At 38.3% G+C, this 25,283-nt stretch overlaps 4 protein-coding genes across 7 annotated transcripts in view; all 4 read right to left on the reverse strand.

Moving 5' to 3' along the window:
• Positions 1-3: 3 nt before the first annotated feature.
• Positions 4-1,765, reverse strand: LOC125500177 (putative odorant receptor 19b). 3 transcript variants are annotated; one of them, XM_048651809.1, is made up of 6 exons: positions 1,275-1,751; positions 782-1,188; positions 611-710; positions 449-550; positions 212-370; positions 4-146 (listed from the first exon to the last, which is right to left on the reverse strand). In XM_048651809.1, exons 1-6 carry the CDS (start codon positions 1,605-1,607, stop codon positions 87-89), a joined length of 1,161 nt encoding a protein of 386 aa, XP_048507766.1. In that variant the 5' UTR covers positions 1,608-1,751; the 3' UTR covers positions 4-86. The 3 variants fall into 3 exon arrangements, with proteins under 3 accessions (XP_048507766.1, XP_048507765.1, XP_048507764.1); XM_048651808.1 differs by having other exon boundaries at positions 4-370; positions 611-698; positions 1,275-1,765; XM_048651807.1 differs by having other exon boundaries at positions 4-370; positions 1,275-1,756.
• Positions 1,766-3,223: 1,458 nt separating this feature from the next.
• Positions 3,224-8,103, reverse strand: LOC105687285. Its single transcript, XM_048652165.1, has 11 exons — positions 7,268-8,103; positions 6,771-7,177; positions 6,573-6,672; positions 6,355-6,456; positions 6,026-6,225; positions 4,573-4,969; positions 4,057-4,460; positions 3,875-3,974; positions 3,689-3,790; positions 3,458-3,616; positions 3,224-3,362 (listed from the first exon to the last, which is right to left on the reverse strand). Exons 1-11 carry the CDS (start codon positions 7,559-7,561, stop codon positions 3,300-3,302), a joined length of 2,328 nt encoding a protein of 775 aa, XP_048508122.1. The 5' UTR covers positions 7,562-8,103; the 3' UTR covers positions 3,224-3,299.
• A 6,261-nt stretch (positions 8,104-14,364) lies between these two features.
• On the reverse strand, positions 14,365-17,632 carry LOC105687253 (CDP-diacylglycerol--glycerol-3-phosphate 3-phosphatidyltransferase, mitochondrial). Of its 2 annotated transcripts, XR_001103096.3 has the most exons (9): positions 17,472-17,632; positions 17,093-17,297; positions 16,903-17,025; positions 16,545-16,825; positions 16,204-16,478; positions 15,900-16,136; positions 15,614-15,823; positions 15,278-15,545; positions 14,365-14,630 (listed from the first exon to the last, which is right to left on the reverse strand). XR_001103096.3 is itself a non-coding variant. In XM_012402724.3 (8 exons), the coding sequence occupies exons 1-8, from the start codon at positions 17,501-17,503 to the stop codon at positions 15,343-15,345; spliced, it is 1,566 nt and encodes a 521-aa protein (XP_012258147.2). In that variant the 5' UTR covers positions 17,504-17,632; the 3' UTR covers positions 14,671-15,342. The 2 variants fall into 2 exon arrangements, 1 of the variants encoding a protein (XP_012258147.2); XM_012402724.3 differs by lacking the exon at positions 14,365-14,630 and having other exon boundaries at positions 14,671-15,545.
• Positions 17,633-18,556: 924 nt separating this feature from the next.
• The window catches only part of LOC105687275 (protein rhomboid), a 156,126-nt gene continuing 149,399 nt past the window's right edge, over positions 18,557-25,283 (reverse strand). The window contains exon 10 of the mRNA XM_048653467.1: positions 18,557-22,862. Within this exon, the coding sequence (XP_048509424.1) occupies positions 22,621-22,862 (242 nt within the window). The 3' untranslated portion in view covers positions 18,557-22,620. The remainder of the gene's footprint in view (positions 22,863-25,283) is intronic.

Below are 25,283 nucleotides of genomic sequence, written 5' to 3' on the forward strand. Positions count from 1 at the left end.
CTTGCGTGTAATCATTTATTGATGTCTTTTTTATCGAGGCTAGGAAATTAATCGGTCCATGGTGAGAATCTCGTTCCTTGTCATTCCTACAAGCCTTCGGCGAGGGCTCGTAACGTTGTCAGGTACGAGAAACTGGCAGCCACAGCCTAGAATTGAAAAATCGAGTGACGAGGGTGGCTGGTATTTCATTATTTTTCGACAGTGGACTCACTCCTCCGAATACTTCGAGCGATAAAGCGGGAAAAACTCCTCTGACGGCGATTATCAAGGGATTCTTACATCGTCCCAAAACGATCGTCAGATCTTTGAGCATCCCTTGGGATTTGCCGACCCACGCACAACCGTAGGCCGAATCCCCCACTCTCTTACCCTGCGCGTAACGTGGCGAATTAGCCGATGTGCGTTAGTCGATGTGCGGTCGATAATTGGTATAAATTTCGTTAATCACCATGACGGTCAGGTTGTCAGCTGGCCAGGTGAACAGAAATAGTTGCATTCCAGCGATGGCTACGAACAAAAAGTACTTTGCCGCCACGTACAGCGATGGATTCTGCGCGTTTCAACTGCGATTATTCATTATTCGAACAGACGAAATATCATCGTTACTCACGCGCATTATTATGAAACCTCCGCAGGTGACCGCGAATATGGCTATTGAAAAAGCGTGTGGGGCGATGCTGCGCGTGGTCCCCTTCACCCTGTGGAAGTATCTGAAAATAGAAATCGAACCGTCCGTCGGGGTGAAAATTGGCCGGTCACGGTGGCTAGAAAATCGTTTTACTCGATCAGTTCCTGGTGCTTTTTGATGCAGCGTTTGAAATTTTCCTCGTCCACCGCGTCCAGGTACTCGGTTGACAACATTTCGAGCCTTGCGCCGGTGAACCAGAGTAAAACCGTGTACAAGAAATTCAGTTGCGCCATGCATCCTATCTGTATGGCTATTATCGTTTGCGAAAGATATACAGTCGCCCAAATCCAAGTCGTTTCCATGGAAAATGGGTAAGCGGCATCCAGCGGAAGCGGTTGAGCTACCACCGCAGGTCCGACGATGAACGCGAGCGGACCGAGGACGGTGCAAATGAAAATGGTAGCGTGAGACACTATACGTTCGTCGACGTAGCGTTGGATCAGATCCAGTTCCTCCGGGGTTCCGGTTCTCAGAAACGAATGCATCTCGCCCACCAGACCCTGACTCGAAATTTCAGAATTTTACCTTTGACTCGGTGATTTTTTCTTTTTTTTCTTTTATCCGGAAGTCTTCTTCGATCACTCACCTGAAGACGAGTGTGTTCCAATCTGACTGTTAACATCTTCACGATAACGGACGCGACTCCTAACAGCTCCGACGTAATTCTTATGACAACGTCGATATCGCTTCTGTTTTGGTAAATGTTGTAAAACCATGCGAATATGGAAACTGAGAGATGTATTATAGCCACCCACCACCAAATTTTCGTCATCAGTACAACCGACGGTTTCTCGTCAATCGGCAATGGCCAGCTAGCGATCGGAGCTACCGAATATTTGAGTACAGTGACAGCTTCCTCTAGAGTGTAACGGCTCTTTTTCGACATCTCTTCGCTGCCGCGAACGAAACGCTTTTCCATAACAGGTCACCGACTGAGTTTACCGAACGAACCCTTTTCTCGAAATATGGAATAAAATGTTTCTCTCATCCGAGTATTCCAAGGTTTGACGGAGAGTGACGATGGTTCTCGCGCTTCGACAGGTTGTAGTCGATACACGGTAGTCTGTAACTGTTTATTAAAAAAATCCTCGATCCCGATTGGCTGCGGACATCCTGCAGAAAATTATCCATTTCTTACCTCTAAACATACGTATTCAGAGAAATTGTCACCTATTCGAAAACACGTCGGTATTACGTAAACCAAGTGCTACTTCGTTCTTCAAGATGACGCAAAGGTGTATTTACGCTTTCGTTGAAGTCAGTGATTAGTTTATCAACCGTTCTCAACGGACATTCTTGCTTTTCCGCCGTGGAAGAAGACCGACAAGTTTACGTCCTCGGTATCGTTGTAATATAGGTGTGATATACTCGCTATTTTGACCTCCTAAACCTCCCTAAGTCTGACCGACTTCACATGTTAAGAAACGCTAAATAAATTAATTTCGTTGTTTGTGATCTCATGGGTTTGCAGAACAACCGGCTAACGAAAAACAGACACCTCGTGCTCAGTCCCATCGTGCGTGGAAACGTAATTTTGTAGGAAACCGTCAACGGGGATATTAGTGAAAAAGTATCTCAGGCGCATTTCGCCTTCCTTTCTAAAAAATACCGTGTCAATTCCACTCGATAATCTCTGTAAGATTACGTCGATCCTGTTGAAGAGATAAAAATATGTCCGGACGGAAGACAAGCGTGGATAAAAATTTCATCGTAGCGAGACTTATAGGTGAGTTGATTTTTTTCTTGAATGTCAACAGACTGTAGATTCCCATCGAATAAAGCCTTGGTAGAAATTAAATTGGACACTCTATATAAACATCGGACAACTAGCTTTCGAATATGGATCGATCGGAGCGCAACAGTCCTTTTCAAATGAGCGATACCTGTTACGGTAAAATAGTTTTGCGAATCAATCGGAACCAGCATTTGGAAAAAAAAAATAGATTCCGACGAATTGAGAACCTCATCCTTTTTTCTAATGTCGGTTGAAAATAGGTAGATACACCGTAGCGTGAGCTGTTATCCCTGATCGGTTTCTGAAGCTCGGTAAAAATGATCGCAGAAAGATTTCGAGATCGTAGAAGCTCCGACGCTGACGACTGGTGTCGTACGACCGCCGTCGATAAAAAAGAAAAATCGTGAAAGTTCATTTTTATTTTCGAGTTTTCACGATTGAACCAGATGTCTGCGACAACCTGTGTGTTGTGATAAATTATTTACTCAGGCTATCCAACGGCAGCACGCATCTGCATAAATCATATACCACCGTTAGATAATTGCTGGACGATTAAATGAAAATTGCAGCGTTTAATGGTCACCTATACCCGTGTCTATAGGTGGTGTAGAATTCAAACGTTTTGTTTTAGACTTTATAAAGACTGGGAGAGGTCTTAGAATCGGTATACTCGACGAGGTTGCATATGATGCACGTCGTTAATTTTTTAAAATCCATTTTCAGATCCAACAACAAGTCCAATGAATCTTGTTCTTTAGCGGCGAACGTTTCACGTTGTTTATTCCTAAAAATCATACGAATGAGACTGAAATTTTTAATAATCACGACTACTGAGACTTTACACTATACATGGTTTTATCACTTTCGTAATTGAGATCAGGTGCTGGTAGCTGTAGTCGCTCGAAGCGTAGTGAAGAATGAGAACGACATCGATAGGAACTGTGTGGAAAATATAAAATTAACTTCAGAAGAATCGAAATCATTGAAAATTTTATCCTAAGAGAGAAAGGGAAAGAAACTTCCGACGCACTTACCGATGCGTAATAAGCGAAATTCAGAGCGGGAATAAATATACCGACCGAAACAATGACCGGTTTCGTTGATCTTTGCATGACTATAGACAACAGGGTAGTTATTTCTCGCGATTTTCCAATCCAATTCGAACTGTAGGCTGCATAGCCGATGGACTCACTCTGCAACCGTAATAATTACCGCTACAATTTAGTTTGATGTGATGAATTAACAACGCAGTCGTATCAACCCACAGCGTGCATGAGACTTTCAGCCGGCCAGGATAGAAGAAATATTTGCAGCAGACCGACCATAGCGTAGGTGACGTACCGGATTTTCGAAATAATGCCCGAATTCTGCGAAAGCAAAAAATGGAAACGGTCCGTTAATTGCGTGCAAAAAATATTTTACTTACGGAGCAAATGAACGGCGAAAATCACCCCCAATATCTGAAGAGCGGCGCACACCAATCCTATACTATAATTCAGTACGCAAGCACCGCAAATCAGACGAGTTATCGATACCACCTCATCCGCAATTCTGAAAGATTTGTTAAAATATTACACCCAACTCGTTGGAACAAAATCACCAGCCGGAGTTACCGTTGACGTTATTGACTTACTGCAGTAATTTCTGATGTTTTTTCAGGCACGCTCGAAGGTGTTCGAGATCATCGGTACCCGACAATTCGTCGGCGAGAAATGAGAATCTGACCGTGGTAACCCACAAAAGAACCGCGAATTCGTAATCGACGTGAACGAGTAGCGTCGTCTGTACAATAGCCACTAATTGTACACTCCATATGAAATATCTTCGCGCTCCCGTAAGTTCGAATGGATACGGAGTACGTCCCGGTAACGGCAGGTCCATGTACAGAGGACTGAGGGAATATCCAACCGCGCAAATCATTGACACCACTAACAATAGGAGGTAAAGTCCGATGTGATCGTTGGTCCATTCTTTGAGAAAATCCAGCTCCTTGGGCTTCGCTTTTTTCAGATATTTTTCCAAATCCATCACGCAAGACTGTGAATTGAATTAGAATTATTTAACAAAAAAAAGAAAAAAAAAGAGAACAATCGTAGCCAACATCGGTTGGATCTGATTTTTATTTTTTTTTTTTCAACTTTTATATGACCTGGAATTCGTGTTGGGCGTAGGCGCAAAGGAACAATTTTACGGTTCCGGTGAATAGCGGACTGAGATCGCAGATACAAAGTAGAAAGCTTTCTAGATCGCGGCCGTAAACGTAGGTACCATAAAAGAGATGAATGGCCCATCCGAGTGAAAAAAGAGTGCTAAAAGCGCGATATATTTCGAATCGAATTTTTTCTTGCTTATCCGCATCTTGTGGGGGTGGAAAACATGCGGTTATTTGAATGGTGCTTTTAGTAAAACGAATCACACTGTCGAATGGAATTTCTCTGAATAGTCGCATTATTGGTGGGCTTTTTTCTCTAAAATTTTTTTGTTCTACTCGAATAAAACTTTTCCTGTCAAGCAGTCCAGGTTGGTTGGTTACTTTCGTCGACGAAATTCCGATTCAAAATGACGTCTCGAGTTTCAACGCACCGCTATGTCGGGCGTCGATGGTTTTCTTTATTTTATGAGCAATTTTCACTGCGCATCGTACATACTTACTAGTTTAATAGACGATAATTCAGCTACTATAAATTATACTTTGCCGAGACCACGTCAACGAGCTAGGCGGTAAAATTGCGAAAATTACTTTCATCGCTACTTGAAACGCGAGGTGACTCCGATTAGTTGCAGTTCACTATTTAACGTAAATGGGTCGCTATCGGAGATGCTCCGTGAGCTTCAAGAACGCGATTCCTAACTAATTACTCCGAAATAATGCTTCAAGTTAATTACCTACTTGAAAAATCGATACGTTATCGTGGCAAAAATTGAATTTTCGGATATTGGAGGATTCGATGTCTGAAAGGTACAACAAACGTTTTGAAAATGGAAACCCTAAATTTCTTCAAATAACTCTGCAAAAATAAATGTTTCTTATACTACTATAATGTCAGCTATAGGTCAGATTGGCGGTGGCTTGGACGATCGATACTGTGCAACTTGTTCGTTAGACCACGACCGTCGGCAGATCCAATAGCTACTTACCTTTCATCGGTTTTCATAATATCTGCAAACAATAGCTAAGGTAACTCGTTATTATTACCATATCAGGCACATTGATCGGAACAAAAAAAATTTCGAGTTAATCTAATCGAATGTCCGGTCTGATCAATTTTTTCTCCATCATCAGTGTCTGTTTTTTTTTATTTCGATGAAGTATTCATCAGAACAATGATCCTGAATGCGATAATTTGAAATTAAATTAGTGCAGGTGTTGATTAGATAATTTACACATTGATTAGCCAGGTGTGAAGAAGTGTTTCAGAATTATCGCGCATATTTTGAAATACGATCGCGTTGTAGAATGTCGGGATGAAACTTGAAGCCGATCCTGCTCCATCTAATCCCCAGCTATCGCCCGCAAGGATGTCAGGTACGAAAATGCAGCCGCCATTGTCTGGAATCAAATGTAATAGCGGAAGTTGATCAAAATTGCGTTAAAAAATTGCAGGCAGGCAGTAAAGTTGAAAATGGATGACGGCGTACGTACTGATCCGAAAAATTCAAGCGACAACGTCGGAAGCACGCCATTTACGGAGATGACTATCGGGTCCCGCGATCGTTGGATGACCATCAATACGTTTCGATGCATCGATGAAGATTTTCCGATCCAACCGCAGCCAAAAGCAGCGTCACCGATTTTCTCGCTCTGCAATCAGTAAGTGATCTGCTTTAAAATTCCACGTCAATATCGTTTGACTCGCGAGCTAAGGCTAACGCGGAAATAAATTCAAATCGATTGAGACAATTTCCAGTGAAATAATATTTAAATACTTACAACGTCAATCAAATTGCCTGCTGGCCAGGCGAACACGAACAGCTCCATTACCGATCCGATCTCGAATAATACGTACTTTGATAATTCGAAAAGTGTCGGGCGCTGCATTTCCGTGTGCAAGTAAAAAGAAATGCGATATTTTTTACCTTCGATTTTTCGATGTTTCTAAAAGAAAAAATAGAAAAAAAAAGAAACCAATCAAAAACGCATCACTTTACCCGCATAAGTACAAAGCCACCGGTTGTTACTGCGTACAGGGCAATTACGCTTACTTCGACAGCAACAATGCGCGTAATGTCTTTCAGTTCGTTAACGATTCTGCAAAAATATCAGCCTTCGATTACAATGACATTAATCAAAATTATCACGACAAAATAGAGGGCCGTGTTTGAGGTAGAAAAAAAATCTCTTATTACCTTATCAATTCTTGATGTTTTTTGGCACACCGATTCAATTCGTCGACGGTAGTCGCTCTTTCGAATTCGATGGATAACATTTCGAACCTTGCGCTAACGTACCACAGCAGAATGGCGAAAAGAATATCAACGATCACCATACATCCGACTTGGACGATGCATATGCTCTGCGATATGTACAAGCTGACCCGAACCCACGTGTTCTCGATAGAAAAAGGGTACCTCGTGTCCGATGGGAGCGGCTCCAAGGTCATCGACGGTCCAACGATGAACGCTGCTGGACCAAAAATCGCACTGCCGAAAATTAGCAGATGCGGGTACAGGCAGTTATCGACGTAACGCTGAAGAAGGTCCTGTTCATCCTGATCTGCTTGACTCACGAACTCTTGCAATTCAGTCAGAAGTGCCTGTTCCGAGAGGAAACAATCCACAAAGGTGAGAAAGTGGCATTTTCGAACACTAGCAATTATTTGGTCTTGCCTTTTTTTTTCCTTCACCTGAATACGAGGTCCTTCAATTTTGCAAATCACCATTTTCGCGACTATCGAACATAAGGCGCCTATCTCGGTCATAACTTTCACTGCATGGCTAAAATCGTGTCTGTTGTCGTAGACTGTGAAGCAAGCTGCCGCGATCGTCAATATCAATTGGAGCACCGCGATCGTCCAGATGACGTTATGCCGAAATATCACCGTGGTGCTGGATCCTCGCGGTAATGGCCAACAGAGAATCGGTATAAGACCGTATTTTGTGACCGTCAAAGCGGACTCGAGCGTTATTTTCAACTTCATCGGTAATCGGGATGGGGTCCAATGGGACCGTTCCGAACTTTGGTGTGAGATGGACTGCCTATCGTCACTTGCTAAGGGTGAAATCGACGTGGAAGATATTTTATAGGCGAATCGCTGATGGATTAATTTATGAAGAGCCCAAGAAATCCCTTGATTCTGATTGGCTCAGGTGAAACTACCAATAGAAGGTATTACGCATGTTTACTCGAACAAACTAAACACCAGATCTTAAAACAGTGGCGCTAAGTCTTACGTATCATTACTGATCGACCAAAAAACTGTTCTATAACTCTGCATGGTGTTCGGGTACCAAAACGAAACTGTAGGCATTTAATGTGTCGTAATGAGCATCGAGATTTGGCAATTAATCAATTTCAAGATCGATTGAATATCTTCCAAAGTATTTAGGTACATATTTGAAACGAAGTATTGATGATTTTTCATTCAAAGTAAAGCATGACGATTCGAAAGTTTGGTGAGATTTCCGAGATGGATTTTTATATGTAGTAGCATAGTCAAATGAATAAAAAGTAAGCGGAAAAATGACGGTGTTGTTAGACTAGATGTGAATTAAGGGTTCTGAACTGAATCAACCGCAGGATAGATGTACAGTAGTGAGGTAGAACTTGTTTAATAAATGGAGATGTTAACATCATCCACTACGACACTTAAAAGTTGTGCGTTTCCGTGACTTACCATAAGATAATTGCTACAGAGTCAGTTTTATGATAGCTATTTGTAGAAGGTTCCTATGTGCCCATAAACTGAATGTTGTGCAGTTTCAGAGTATCCCACAAAGTACAATTTTCGATTTTTCTAACGTCTAAAGAATTTCGCGGTCAAAAATTGACATTATATTCTCGTAGCGATTTGATGTATTCCTCAGTAAACGTCGACTACATTATTCCAGGAGCAACAATCTTCGAAATACCTCAATTTTTTTAGAACTGTGATTGAGTTTTATCATATTATTTCACCTCTTTCTCATTCTCGTTTTTCAGAAACGCAATGAACCGGCTTTGAAGCAACATGACCCACGTCGGCGATACAAAACTATCCCCGGTATATCTGCAGAGCGAAAAATCACGTGTTCCGTGAAGAGAATTAGTAAAAATAGATTATTAAATTATGAATATTTTGATATACATGAATTGAATGTATCAATTATACTACTAAAGGGTATGCATTGGAAGAATTATATTATCTGTGAAAAGAAATCTTTATTGTACACTGTAATGTCTTGATGAACATTCCTAACCGGTGATTTATAAATAAAAATTGAATTCTATCAAGATATCGATTGTTTGTCTATTATTAATGAGGTCCTAGATAGCTCCTTTGGCTGATGTTGATTGACAATGAGTAATATATTCATGCGTGAATCATGTCAAACATCAGATGCATGCAGGCGTATCGATTGGACTTAATCACTATCGAATGTGGTGATGAAAGCTCTAGGATACCAACCGGAAGAATGCATAATTTGGCCAAGAAGTGATTTGAGTATCAGGAGAACAGGGAACCCGAGGAGGTATTCCGAAACCTGGTGCCTGTTCAGGTGCATGCGTTCCACCCTGTTGATCTATTCCTAGTATGAAAGAGAGAGCAACTGATGCATTGCAGGACTGACTGCATGCATGCCTGTGTCTTCAATCGTTCAATCATGCTTTAAACCGGAAGTGATAATGCAGAGCTCTAGATTGCCGGCCCTGAAAATTGAAAGTTTCCCGAAAAGTGGAGATTTGTATCAGGAGAACAGGAAACCCGAGGAGGTGGTCCGAAACTTGGTGCCTCATCATGTGCATGCATTCAATCCTTCATGATTATTCCTAGTGTAATAGAGAAGGCGACTGATTCTTTGCAGGACTAATTATATGCCCGCCTATGTATTTATTCATTCAATCAATCATAGATACAACAGAAAAAGAATAATTTGTTGCTTTGGAACAGCGTAACCACAGTTCAAAATTTTGGCTAAGAAATTTTCCGGGTATCAGGAGAACAGAAAAATCGAGGAGGTATTCCGAAACCTGGTGCCTGTTCAGGTGCATGCGTTCCACCCTGTTGATCTATTCCTAGTATGAAAGAGAGAGCAACTGATGCATTGCAGGACTGACTGCATGCATGCCTGTGTCTTCAATCGTTCAATCATGCTTTAAACCGGAAGTGATAATGCAGAGTTCTAGAATACCGGCCCTGGAAATTGAAAGTTTGCCGAAAAGTGGAGATTTGTATCAGGAGAACAGGAAACCCGAGGAGGTGGTCCGAAACTTGGTGCCTCATCATGTGCATGCATTCAATCCTTCATGATTATTCCTAGTGTAATAGAGAAGGCGACTGATTCTTTGCAGGACTAATTATATGCCCGCCTATATATTGATTCATTTAATAAATCATAGATACAACAGAAAAAGAATAATTCATTGCTTTGGAACAGCGTAACCACAGTTCAAAATTTTGGTTAAGAAATTTTCCGGGTATCAGGAGAACAGAAAAATCGAGGAGGTATTCCGAAACCTGGTGCCTGTTCAGGTGCATGCGTTCCACCCTGTTGATCTATTCCTAGTATAAAAGAGAGAGCAACTGATGCATTGCAAGACTGACTGCATGCATGCCTGTGTCTTCAATCGTTCAATCATGCTTTAAACCGGAAGTGATAATGCAGAGCTCTAGATTGCCGGCCCTGGAAATTGAAAGTTTGCCGAAAAGTGGAGATTTGTATCAGGAGAACAGGAAACCCGAGGAGGTGGTCCGAAACTTGGTGCCTCATCATGTGCATGCATTCAATCCTTCATGATTATTCCTAGTGTAATAGAGAAGGCGACTGATTCTTTGCAGGACTAATTATATGCCCGCCTATGTATTTATTCATTTAATAAATCATAGATACAACAGAAAAAGAATGATTTATTGCTTTGGAACAGCGTAACCACAGTTCAAAATTTTGGCTAAGAAATTTTCCGGGTATCAGGAGAACAGAAAAATCGAGGAGGTATTCCGAAACCTGGTGCCTGTTCAGGTGCATGCGTTCCACCCTGTTGATCTATTCCTAGTATGAAAGAGAGAGCAACTGATGCATTGCAGGACTGACTGCATGCATGCCTGTGTCTTCAATCGTTCAATCATGCTTTAAACCGGAAGTGATAATGCAGAGCTCTAGATTGCCGGCCCTGAAAATTGAAAGTTTCCCGAAAAGTGAAGATTTGTATCAGGAGAACAGGAAACCCGAGGAGGTGGTCCGAAACTTGGTGCCTCATCATGTGCATGCATTCAATCCTTCATGATTATTCCTAGTGTAATAGAGAAGGCGACTGATTCTTTGCAGGACTAATTATATGCCCGCCTATGTATTGATCCATTCAATCAATCATAGATACAACGGAAAAAAAATAATTTGTTGCTTTGGAACAGCGTAACCACAGTTCAAAATTTTGGCTAAGAAATTTTCCGGGTATCAGGAGAACAGAAAAATCGAGGAGGTATTCCGAAACCTGGTGCCTGTTCAGGTGCATGCGTTCCACCCTGTTGATCTATTCCTAGTATGAAAGAGAGAGCAACTGATGCATTGCAGGACTGACTGCATGCATGCCTGTGTCTTCAATCGTTCAATCATGCTTTAAACCGGAAGTGATAATGCAGAGCTCTAGATTGCCGGCCCTGGAAATTGAAAGTTTGCCGAAAAGTGGAGATTTGTATCAGGAGAACAGGAAACCCGAGGAGGTGGTCCGAAACTTGGTGCCTCATCATGTGCATGCATTCAATCCTTCATGATTATTCCTAGTGTAATAGAGAAGGCGACTGATTCTTTGCAGGACTAATTATATGCCCGCCTATGTATTTATTCATTCAATAAATCATAGATACAACAGAAAAAGAATAATTCATTGCTTTGGAACAGCGTAACCACAGTTCAAAATTTTGGCTGAGAAATTTTCCGGGTATCAGGAGAACAGAAAAATCGAGGAGGTATTCCGAAACCTGGTGCCTGTTCAGGTGCATGCGTTCCACCCTGTTGATCTATTCCTAGTATAAAAGAGAGAGCAACTGATGCATTGCAAGACTGACTGCATGCATGCCTGTGTCTTCAATCGTTCAATCATGCTTTAAACCGGAAGTGATAATGCAGAGCTCTAGAATACCGGCCCTGGAAATTGAAAGTTTGCCGAAAAGTGGAGATTTGTATCAGGAGAACAGGAAACCCGAGGAGGTAGTCCGAAACTTGGTGCCTCATCATGTGCATGCATTCAATCCTTCATGATTATTCCTAGTGTAATAGAGAAGGCGACTGATTCTTTGCAGGACTAATTATATGCCCGCCTATGTATTTATTCATTCAATAAATCATAGATACAACAGAAAAAGAATAATTCATTGCTTTGGAACAGCGTAACCACAGTTCAAAATTTTGGCTGAGAAATTTTCCGGGTATCAGGAGAACAGAAAAATCGAGGAGGTATTCCGAAACCTGGTGCCTGTTCAGGTGCATGCGTTCCACCCTGTTGATCTATTCCTAGTATGAAAGAGAGAGCAACTGATGCATTGCAGGACTGACTGCATGCATGCCTGTGTCTTCAATCGTTCAATCATGCTTTAAACCGGAAGTGATAATGCAGAGTTCTAGAATACCGGCCCTGGAAATTGAAAGTTTGCCGAAAAGTGGAGATTTGTATCAGGAGAACAGGAAACCCGAGGAGGTGGTCCGAAACTTGGTGCCTCATCATGTGCATGCATTCAATCCTTCATGATTATTCCTAGTGTAATAGAGAAGGCGACTGATTCTTTGCAGGACTAATTATATGCCCGCCTATGTATTTATTCATTCAATAAATCATAGATACAACAGAAAAAGAATAATTCATTGCTTTGGAACAGCGTAACCACAGTTCGAAATTTTGGTTAAGAAATTTTCCGGGTATCAGGAGAACAGAAAAATCGAGGAGGTATTCCGAAACCTGGTGCCTGTTCAGGTGCATGCGTTCCACCCTGTTGATCTATTCCTAGTATAAAAGAGAGAGCAACTGATGCATTGCAAGACTGACTGCATGCAATGCCTGTGTCTTTGATCGTTCAATCATGCTTTGAACCGGAAGTGATAATGCAGAGCTCTAGATTGCCGGCCCTGAAAATTGAAAGTTTCCCGAAAAGTGAAGATTTGTATCAGGAGAACAGGAAACCCGAGGAGGTGGTCCGAAACTTGGTGCCTCATCATGTGCATGCATTCAATCCTTCATGATTATTCCTAGTGTAATAGAGAAGGCGACTGATTCTTTGCAAGACTAATTATATGCCCGCCTATGTATTTATTCATTCAATCAATCATAGATACAACAGAAAAAGAATAATTTGTTGCTTTGGAACAGCGTAACCACAGTTCAAAATTTTGGCTAAGAAATTTTCCGGGTATCAGGAGAACAGAAAAATCGAGGAGGTATTCCGAAACCTGGTGCCTGTTCAGGTGCATGCGTTCCACCCTGTTGATCTATTCCTAGTATAAAAGAGAGAGCAACTGATGCATTGCAAGACTGACTGCATGCATGCCTGTGTCTTCAATCGTTCAATCATGCTTTAAACCGGAAGTGATAATGCAGAGCTCTAGATTGCCGGCCCTGAAAATTGAAAGTTTGCCGAAAAGTGGAGATTTGTATCAGGAGAACAGGAAACCCGAGGAGGTGGTCCGAAACTTGGTGCCTCATCATGTGCATGCATTCAATCCTTCATGATTATTCCTAGTGTAATAGAGAAGGCGACTGATTCTTTGCGGGACTAATTATATGCCCGCCTATGTATTTATTCATTCAATAAATCATAGATACAACAGAAAAAGAATGATTTATTGCTTTGGAACAGCGTAACCACAGTTCAAAATTTTGGCTAAGAAATTTTCCGGGTATCAGGAGAACAGAAAAATCGAGGAGGTATTCCGAAACCTGGTGCCTGTTCAGGTGCATGCGTTCCACCCTGTTGATCTATTCCTAGTATAAAAGAGAGAGCAACTGATGCATTGCAAGACTGACTGCATGCAATGCCTGTGTCTTTGATCGTTCAATCATGCTTTAAACCGGAAGTGATAATGCAGAGTTCTAGATTGCCGGCCCTGAAAATTGAAAGTTTCCCGAAAAGTGAAGATTTGTATCAGGAGAACAGGAAACCCGAGGAGGTGGTCCGAAACTTGGTGCCTCATCATGTGCATGCATTCAATCCTTCATGATTATTCCTAGTGTAATAGAGAAGGCGACTGATTCTTTGCAGGACTAATTATATGCCCGCCTATGTATTTATTCATTCAATAAATCATAGATACAACAGAAAAAGAATGATTTATTGCTTTGGAACAGCGTAACCACAGTTCAAAATTTTGGCTAAGAAATTTTCCGGGTATCAGGAGAACAGAAAAATCGAGGAGGTATTCCGAAACCTGGTGCCTGTTCAGGTGCATGCGTTCCACCCTGTTGATCTATTTCTAGTATAAAAGAGAGAGCAACTGATGCATTGCAAGACTGACTGCATGCAATGCCTGTGTCTTTGATCGTTCAATCATGCTTTAAACCGGAAGTGATAATGCAGAGCTCTAGATTGCCGGCCCTGAAAATTGAAAGTTTCCCGAAAAGTGAAGATTTGTATCAGGAGAACAGGAAACCCGAGGAGGTGGTCTGAGACCCCATGTGCCTCATCGTGTGCATGCCTTCAATACTGCGTATTCAATTCTATCTTTTCAGAGTCCAATCAAGACATTACCTTGTTGTTTCCGCGTATACCTGTCTGTGTATGTAATCATGTTTTTTATAATAAATTTTGACACGTTGTTATTTTTACATCTTCTGAATTTATTCACACAGAGAAATGAGTTTTTACAGTACATGTATTATAATAGGTTTGACAGGACTATTTAATTGAATCAATTTCTCAATCATTTTGAGCAGTTCGTTATCTATTATGGCTATGCAATAAATAATGTACGTTATTCCCACGCAATCCGTTGAGAAATATAAGGAAAAATTTCGGAGATGCACGAGAAGTCTTCTTTCCTAAATCCAAGGCGCCGATGTTTCGTAAGCTTCCAATTCCTCTCCTATAACAGAAACAAGGGAAGTTTAATAATACGAATAAACTAATTGTCAATGGGAGCTTTATTGAATGATAAAGTCACAGACAACCCCGCGCGTTGCAAGAACCAACAGTAAAGTGTTTCGAACGTAATTATTCCCAGCATAATATACTCGATATATCCGTATTCCTCAGGTCAAATGCATTAGAAGAAATGCAATTGATTTTGGAAATAGACGGTAAGCCTTCAAATCTCGATTTTTTGTGAAAGAGCAGCAGCAGCCACCACGAATTGTTCGTCTACTGCGCCTCTTACTACGAAATGGGGTTCTAATATATAGGTCAGCCGGTTAGTTTTTTCATGACAGCTTACAATCAGTTACAAGTTGAATAGAAATTGTGTGGGTACATAGAGTATGTTATGAGTATATACAGTACTTTTTTTAAGTAATTATGTTGACAAGGAATTGTTCTCTAGGACGCGCGCCGCATATGCTAGTGAAAATAAAACTTGTGCTTTGATTCGGAAATTAATTTCCTATCAAATCCAACGTCGCTTTCAATAAATATAATAATTAAATTAACACCATGATCACAATCTATTCACGGTGGTCTCCTTTCTAAATAAAAAAAGCATTTTTATTGATTTTATCGTTTCAGTTTAATAGGTACCTAAATTATTTTTTCATCATATGTGCGATTCATAATACTTTGACGACAATTTTTTCTCCGTTGATTTAAAAAAAGTATCGGAAGAGAACGACTGCGGCGCAGACCCATATTGGCACAGCACGATCCCGTCCAGTAAAAGATTGACTGTTTACGGGACAAGCACTTGAGAACAGCCTGGCTTGTTCATTCTGCAACGCTTCTTGGAGTCTTTCGTTTTTCGTCACCAATGCCACCTGAGTTTCTAAATCTTTGCTCACAGATCGGTACCCTGGGAAGAAACAGATACATTGTAGATTATAATGGACGATGATTAAAAATGTGATTCATTATATTCACCAAAGTTTGGAGAACCGATGAGTGTAAGACACGGCTTTTGGTGTCCAGGTAGTGTATACCAGAGTCCCTTTGCGTGGTAGGTCCAGCCTGTACGCGCAAATTCCCATAACGTTACTCTCTTCTCCTGACCAACAGCCTCGCAGGCTTTACAAAAGGATTTTTCTATTTTGGTGTAAGCCGCGGGTATACTGCCTGCCACTCCCTTCGCACCTATAAGAAAGAGAAAATAACAAATAAAAAGTCAAAATATAATATACTGTGCGCAAAATTTTGGCATAAAACTCACCGAAGAAGCCATTGGCCGTGGGATGTGCAGTGAGAAGTTGGAAATTTGCTCTGCTATTATTTATTAACGCTTTTTTGTAAGCTGGGATTAAATTAAAATATCCTGTGGCCAGTCTGAGGGTAGCGCCTGCCGGCGCACTCTGTATGAGTTTAAGTGTGACCATGCTATCGTGTTTGATATTCAGTTGCCCCATTTCAATGAGAGGAAATATCCAGGTGTCGGCTTCAGAGACGGAATCTGTTGATTTAATAGGGACAACTAAATGATTACCAGAAAAGAATTCCGTATTCTTTTATTTCCTCACCGTGTTTAGTTATCTCTGATCTTTTTCTCATCTCGTTTTCAAACAAGGACTTTATTCTCGCTGCCACAGCATTAGTGAACTCTTTTCTTTTGCCTTTGAATGGATGTTTGCTGATATCTGAGTCGAAAGTTTCACTGCCGTCAGGCAAAAGGCGAAAACTGAACTCGCAAACTCTATCTACAATTTTCGAGTAAAAATCGCAGAGGTCTTTACAGTCTTCTATGACCACATAGCGATCCTGACGATTGGTGAAGTAACCATGGCTTAGATTAGCACTGGATGGTAAAAAAAAATATAACCATACAATTCTGCTCCAATTTCAACCAAAAATTGAATCTCACCCGCTTATGACTAAGGTATCATCAAATATGTAAAGTTTCATGTGCTGAAGTCCGACCAACTCGTTGAAACGCTGAGGTATAATTGCCTTCAAAAAACCACGAAGTTTTGGTGTGTGGTAAAGGGATATGCTACAGAATTCTGCCCATTGTCTATCCAAAAGTGGTTTAAGCATGGTACGGGAATTATTTTGTCCTCGAGATCCTCGCATGTAGTCCAGGAGGATCTTAACTTTCAAATTTCCATCGCTGGTGTTTTGTAAGTTACTTCTAATGGCTTCTACCTGTGAAAAAATATGAAAAAAAGAGAGAGTAACGAAAATGGAAATAAAACTAGTAGAATTAGGTAATCATTCCTGACCAGGTCAGCTTCAAGTTTCCCTGTCCCCAAGTACAAGGATGCCAAGGTAATCCTAAATTGTGCTGTTCTGCATTTCTTGACCAGAAGGGAGTAAAATTCACTTGGCTTATGGATGATTGTAATCTGGGGAAACCGTTAACAATAATTCTTTTTTTCTGTAATCAAACGACATTGAAAGATATTAACAAACCTTAGAACCATCTGCTGGAAATCCTGGAGCCACCTTTTGAAGCCAAGAGAAGTTTGTTGTTTCTTGAGAGAGTGTCTCCACCTCGGTGTATTTCTCTTCATCAAGCATCGCAATGTGACTTTTACATCTCGATACAACTAAACTATTTCTTATCCCATTTAGCCGTTGCTCCAAGTTTGCTCCAGGAAATTTTAGTCCGTAAAATCTGTCAAATTGTTCATGTATTATATTAGTCCAATTCATTAATTTTATCTGAAGATGATACATATAATTATCTTCTACTCACATGCCTATTTTGACAAACAAGGTTAGATTTCATCACTATTTTCAAGGTTCGCTTCATAATTGAATAAAAATTCTGGAATCATTTGTCACTTACCTCCTTAGGGTTCCCACAATATTATCTTTCATTAGAGAATATTTTTTATACTAATTATCCGCGGTTTTAATGTGATCAATGTGCTAGCTAATAACCTCCAAGCATTGACAGTTGCAAGGCCGAAAACGTTCATGCTGACGACGCGACAGACGACGTTTAGACGATGACGCAGTTTCCAATGCTCACTAGCGCTACCTAGTAAATAGAATCGAACCAAAAAGAGCGCCTACGTCATCAATTGCCATTTGAATTTCGTGTAATAATTTGAGAAGCAATGAAAAAAAAAGCAGAAAGGCAATATATAGAAAAAGTTTTAAGCTGGTCAACTGGAGTCGACACATAATCTCCGGTACACAAACTTTTCGCAAACGCTATTTAGTAGTTAGAGAATTGTCGAGAGTCTTCCATCTCTATCTGTGCAGTCTAGAATGTCGTATACAGATAGAATTAGTTGAATTGCAAAAGTTTTTCAATTGATTTTCTCCAATTTAGATTCACAGGAGCCTTCGCCTTGTTGGTTTATTTTTTCACCAATTTCTGACACTATCATTTAAACTACAAGAGCCAAAATGTTATGTACTAATGTTGCTCGCAAATTGCTCTATTTTGTAGTGATGGGTTGTGAATAATTTAAACACATTTCTCTGCTTTTCATCATGTTATTTTTTAATTGTAATTTATATCTTTCGATGATCCTTTTTTTTACGTTTCATACTTTGACAAATTTCTTCACATAATATATATTATGCTATATTGCATGTATGTGTTTATATATTGGTATAAATATATACACATATACACACACATATATATATATATATATCTATTCGATATTTATATGAACGATTTATACAATATAGAATACATAATAAAAATATTATTGATACAAATTAATAATTATATTTTCACAGTTAATAAATAATAATAGTTATTTCTTTTTCTAGTGTATCCTTCTTTTTTTTGTTGTTCTATTTTCCACGTACATTATGTCGCATTTTTTTGCATCTTCCTCAATTTCATGTATATATTTCTTTGCTTCAATTCTTAAATCATCATATCTCTATAACTGGCAGTGCAGAGTTGTCATTATAATATTCGTGACATAAAAATTAATAATATGATTGCATGTCGTTACTAATTTTTTTTTCCGTTACATTTTAAATAAACACACTACATCGATTATGTACATAAGTATATAACCCCACCTCTGCGGACTGCTGACTAATTTCTCTAAGAATCATAATAATGATAAAGATAATAATAAATTAGAAAACATATTTGGTGACACGATGAAAATTATAATATTGATAACAATAGTAATAATAGTATAATTGTATGAACTAGATGAAGAATACATACATTTCTCGTTTTTTTTTCAATTAATATCTAATACACGTTTAGGCAATAAATAATAAATAAATTAAACAGATCGACGAGAAAAAGGACACAGTATCTTTAGTTTGATTCAGACGCCCCTTTGATATATGCGTACATATATATTTGAATAAATAAATATATACATAATATATGTATTCTATTATACGTATAATTATCTAATCGTTATGTATGTATATATATGTATTTATATTAATTTTTAGTTTTTCAGATTTTTTTTCATTTAATATATTTATGATTATACGCATAATGGTTTCGTATAAATTCTTTTTTCTTTCATTTTTCATTTCTTTTTAGTTTCAATTATTACAATATAATTTACACGTAATGATTAATCATACATATTTGTAGCGAGGTTGACAATAAAAAAAAAAATTGTTTGAAGACTACTTTTCTGTATTATCATTATCATAATAATAATAATAATAATAATGATAATAATAATAATTAGTTATCAGAACTTTTCTAGCTCCACTTCTTTGGCTTGTGGACTGACACGAGTAGACTATATAATATAACGATATGAATATATTAATAAATAATAAGTAATATAATAAGAGAAAACACAGTGAATGATTGAGAATATGAAGAAAAATGCCGTCGAATTAATTGAATTAATGATTCAACTCAATCTGCTATCTTTTTCCTTTCATCCCCATCGTATTTGAGATTTTGCTGTTCCAGTGTCAATGTCATACATGATATACATATAATTATAAGTTCGCGGTATTATAGTGCATTTATTGTTCATTTGATTACAATTTATCCATCCCTTTATATCAGTTTCTATTTATTCGTTTATTTTATTTCAATCTACGTAGAATTTTACATAGCTCATAAGGTAATTAGTGTCATTATGTGTGTTCCTGTTTGCATTTGTATCTAAAGTACAAGTAACAACGGAGTTTATAGTATAAACCTTACTGCTGATGAAATCAGGTAAGTGAGGGTCTGTATTTATCATTATTATCATCGTTAGTATTATTTATTTAATTGACTAGCATCGTTCGTATCACTCTCGTTTCACTTTTACTTCTTTCGTATTTAGTTATTCAGTTAGTTTGTTTCCGAGTTTTTTAATTTTCTTTCCATACAGAAAATGAAAGTAATAATAATGTTTGCTGAAGTTTTGCGAAATGAGCTATAGACCAAAAAATTATTTCACAAACGCACGTACATATTCATACACATACCTATTCGATCTTTCACAAATTATATACTCATGTTAAAAAAATTATTATTAGATAACTTGTGGTGGTAAACGATATTTTCAGCATAGAAAGACGAAACAAACACAAGCTGATGACGAAAAATAAAATACAATATTTTATTCGATCCACTTCAGCTCAAATTAACCAGACACGCGTGGAATCGCGGTACAATCGACTTTAGTAACTGTTCAAATTTCATTTGCTACGGACAAAAAAAATTAGGTATTCAAAATCATAATTGAATTATTACCTCTTCCACGCCGTGTGATACCCACAACGATACGCAATATGTAATTGAAGTATGAATGGATACATATGTGTATGTATATTATACGTGCGTATGAATTTGTAAGCATATGTATTGATACCTAGGTTCTTACCGCGCTCGCAAAACGTATTAGTCGAATTTTCACTATAAAAGCAAATTATTAAATTCCCGAAATATTTTCAGTGTAATACTATTTTTTTTCATTTTTCTGTTTTTTCACTCTCGCTCCCTATAATATGGTTATCAATCGATGATGTTATGTAGAAATTTTACATCTATACACATAATTCTATTATACAATACACATTTACACGCTATTTTTATATTAAATTACATTAATTATCCTCATCTAACTATACATCGTATTTACAATATAGTATACATATATATACTGAATATTAGTGGGGGTAGTATCTATCAATCTATATTTAATTTACGATTCTTTTTACAATCGCAATTAGGTATACCATTACATATAATACCATTTTCTTTCTTCTTCTCTATACTCCTATTTTCTATACACTTTATCTTTAATCCAATAATTAGCACTATCATTGGTTATTATTGTTATTACTATAAAAGTTATCATTGTTATTATTATTATGCAGCGATTTCTTCTAATAACAATAACAATAACAATTTTTACAACCACAGCAACGACAAAAATTATAATTAATAATTTCACTTCATTTTTATCGAAAGAGTCAAACAACGTGTATAGAAAAATCACGATTATCCATTACTTTTTCTCTCTTTCACTCCGAAACAGCGTACCCTAACTTTGTGTAAAGAATGTAACGATGTTTTTTAATTTTCTATACCTATATCTTGATTATTGGTTTGAAATTTTTTTGGCGTGTAAGTTAATGATACATCATACAGTGTATTATACCTATACGATATTTATACCCACCTCGGCACGAAAGATAGGATTTTCGAATTACTTTTTTTTTCTGTCTAATTTATCTCGTTTTTTTGTTTTCTTTTTTTCTTGTTTTCTTCTCTTTTCTTTCATATGATTTGAGTCAGTCTTTTAGCATATCCTGCATCGTTGTATATGCAGTTTTGAAGAAAATGAGTAGGAAAGAGGTGATTAATACGTATAACTTATTGAAACATTATCTATAGAACGAAATTAGAATAATAATGACGATAGTTATAACAATGATAACGAATAATCTTCTGTAATTCGCGAGAAGAACGATAGATATAACTAAAATATTTTTTTATTTCAATATTATTATTATTGTTATTATTTTTATTATTGTTATCAAACTAACTACTGGACAATATATGGACTCGTTCGGAAAAAATTGACTACTATTATGATTGATATCATTATTATCTGGGTGATGGCGTAGGAAAGTCATTATAATTAACTAAGTTGCGAAAAAAAGATAATGAAATAAAATCATCACGCCCAATATTCCGAATCTTTCTTCTTTTCGTCATCTTTTTCGCTCTTACATTTGTTTCTCTATGCACAGACGTCGGGAGTTTTAATAAATTCCCTGAAGCAAAGTTTCGCACTGTCCTCGCAAGAAATAACGTTCGATAGAATTAATTCTTTGGTTTGATTATCTTCGACCAAGGTATCATAATAACAATAACAATAATGATAATGATAATAATAATAATGCTGGTAGTAGTGAGAATGATATTCCTTCAATGTGTCGCAGCGACGTACAAGTAACGTATATTATGATAAATTGGCGTATTTTAATTGCCCAATTTTTTGGTTATTTTTGCAATATTTTTTATCGTTTTTAAAGTTGTGTGTTTTTCCATTGTTGTTGGTTATCTTATAATAATCATTATGCGTATTATCGCACCATCTTCTGAATCTTTTCCTTTTTCTTCTTTTCCGCCTGTTGAACTTCTTGCAATAATATTGATTCTTGCATTTGACCTTTTTCGCGAGGCATCTGCTACCGCATCTTTTCAATCTCATCGTATCGTCGGACGATGAATAATTATCATTAATCGTTGAAAATTTCGTCGGCAATTGTAAGCTGTGACTTGGCTCAATCAACGACTTGACTAACTTCGAATAATAATAACTGCAATCATTTTCGTAATTATCAGTAGCGAGAACGGCGGTATAACTTTTTTCATTTCCATCATCCCCTTCTTCCGATTCATATTTTCGACCATCGTCCGCTCCTCCGTTTCCAATATTAGAATTATCATATTTTTCAAGTACTACGTCGTAGTTCGTTGAAAAAGCTTCGCGTTACGTGGTGGTGCGAGGACCGTAAGCGAAGCTTACCTCACGTCAGGGATAATCGGGGTGCATGAGATTGTACATAACTGCAAATATCGTGCAGGCGGCATAAACCCCGAGAGCGACCCACCACAACAATTGCTCGTGTAAACGCTGTTCGAAATTTTTCAACACCAATAATCCGATCGTAAGACCGGCTAACGCACCAGTCAAATGAGCGACGTAAGAAACTGGAGGACCCATTTGCTCCGCCGCGTACCTGTCGTAGATCGCGAAACCAACGTCAGCGCTAGCTGAAAACAGAATCAAAAAAAAAAAAATCGTATCAAAAAAAATTGATATCAGGTTAATACCTATAAAATACAAAATACACATGCGTTATACTCAAATCCTGTGAGCGAGAATATTCGGTGTGAAATTTGTTTTAAATTTAAAAAAAAGCTGGATCGAAAGACATATTATTATAATATTATACTGCACTTGTACGGCTTTTTTACCGGAGGGGGGTGAGGAGACATGTCTGTGGGAAATTGAACTTAGATCACGTCAGGTTAGGGTAGGTCGATAAAAACTGAAGGGGCTGTCTGCGAGACGCTCGGATTAACCTTTGTGGGTGGTAGATTGTGAGAGAGGAAGAAAAAAAAGTAAAGAGACAAAGCCCACGTAAAAAAATACTCGGTAGGCGTTGTAACATGGATCAAAATTGAACGATTTTTTGAACAAAATTCTTTTTTCTACAGTCCTCAAAATTTGAAGAATCTAGCTTTCATTTTCCGTTTAAAACCAAACCACATCCCTTTCGCTTTTGAAAATGTTAACGTTACGACAAAAAGCTCTTTATCTATAGCGAGCTCGTTTTTCAAACGCCCACGCGTCTTTGAAACCAAAAGGGACATCTCAGACTTTCAGAGACGCAATGACAGCTTATACATTTTTCTAATGCTGAAAAAAACATTGCAAAAAATTAGATCCGATTGGCGAACCCGTCGAAATTTAACCAATGGATTGAATGGCATTTCATTTTTTTTTTTATCGGATCCCCGATGAATTAATGGATTTTCTATATCAAAGACCGATTTGGCAGGTGCACGTGATACACACTTTTATTTTGTTCTTTTTACTTCCGTTCGTCATCGGTTTCTTTTCTCCCTTCTCTGTCCTCCTTCCGTTTCCTTGTTCGGGGTCTTTCGCGCAACATATATATATATATACATATATATATATATCTATAGGTGGTCATAAAACGACCCGAGAAATGGAGGAGGATCGAACCCGAACCGATTAGACGTTATACGAGCTCATAACCCCCCTCGCCCAATATTCCACCACTACTACTACTATTCTTACCACTACTTCTTCGTATTTCTCCTCTTCTTCCCCGAGCTTCGCGCAATCGCGTTCAAATTTTCTCTACTCTATCCAAGGAATCAGTTTTCGACCATTTTAACGAATGTGTATGTGTACGTACGTACGTACATATGGATGGGTACGTAAGTACATATGTAATATATGCGGATGCTTAAAGCGATCTATATTCTTACATACAATACATATACAAGATGAAAATCCAATTACGCTATAGTGGTTGCCCGCAAGACCTGCAACCTCTAACTCGTCCTTCGGTTTTCATCCATGCGCTATTGCTATACTCCTATTACCGTTGAGATGTTTTCTACCATATTCACTGGGTGTTCAAAATTTGAAGGTAAGAGAAAAAAAAAATTAATCCCCCAGAGAAAGTACCCCGAAGATCATATACGATATTATCAAATTCAAATTTTATCGGTGGACATTAAGACTCACCGTACTTTACGCTAACTGACAAAAATTAAACAAAATTTGATAGAAAACGAGGAATTACAAGGAAATATACCTCGTGTGCACAAGAAGGTCGTACACTTGAGAATATTGGTACTTGTAACGACGTTTCCACGTCGCGGTTATTTGAGTGTATACGAAATATATCGAAGAACTAGAATCTTCCGACTCAAAAAAAAAAAAGAAAATAGGTACTAGTTTTTTTTTTTTTTTCTTACTAAGATTCAAGTCCCAGAATGAATTTATCCATTTACTTAACTACATTTGTATAATTGTTCGTTCGAGCATCAAAAAAGAAGGTATTAATGGTGCTGGAAATTTAAATAAAATCGATAGGAAGTTTTTCTTTTATTTTCCCTTTTTTTTTCTTCCGAACATTCTTTGCACCAAACAAAATTAGCTGCGGAATTGTAATCGCGCACTCGAACTTTATAGTATATACCGGATAGGGTCCTGTGGGTATTACGTGCGGGTACCGGAAACTAGTCCAAAATCGAGTCACGGCCGATTCGAATTGTCGACTCAGAAAGAAGGGGGAGAGGGCGAGAAGGGGCGAAGGAGCTTGCGGAGAATTCCCTGGCGACTTATATAATACAGGTACCGGGACACTTTGAGAGCAGCTCTTTACTTTCTTTCATTCTAGCTGTATCTTTTTTTCTCCCTTTTTTTTTTTCCTATTTTTCAGGAATGTATAGTTGACGATGGTGCAGCGCGTGAACAAACCCTCTCCCGCACACAGTTAGCGAAAATAGGTGTAGCGCTAAAGCTTCCCGCATCAGGGGTAAAAAAAAAAAAAAAAAATAATAAAAAAATAAACGAAGAAACGAACGGAAGGGAAAACGAAAAAATATACATAAACCGAAAGTGGTTAAAACGGGGCGTACTGCGGGGTTGGA

Source organism: Athalia rosae, chromosome 3, assembly GCF_917208135.1.
Source record: "Athalia rosae chromosome 3, iyAthRosa1.1, whole genome shotgun sequence".
NCBI lineage: Eukaryota > Metazoa > Arthropoda > Insecta > Hymenoptera > Athaliidae > Athalia > Athalia rosae.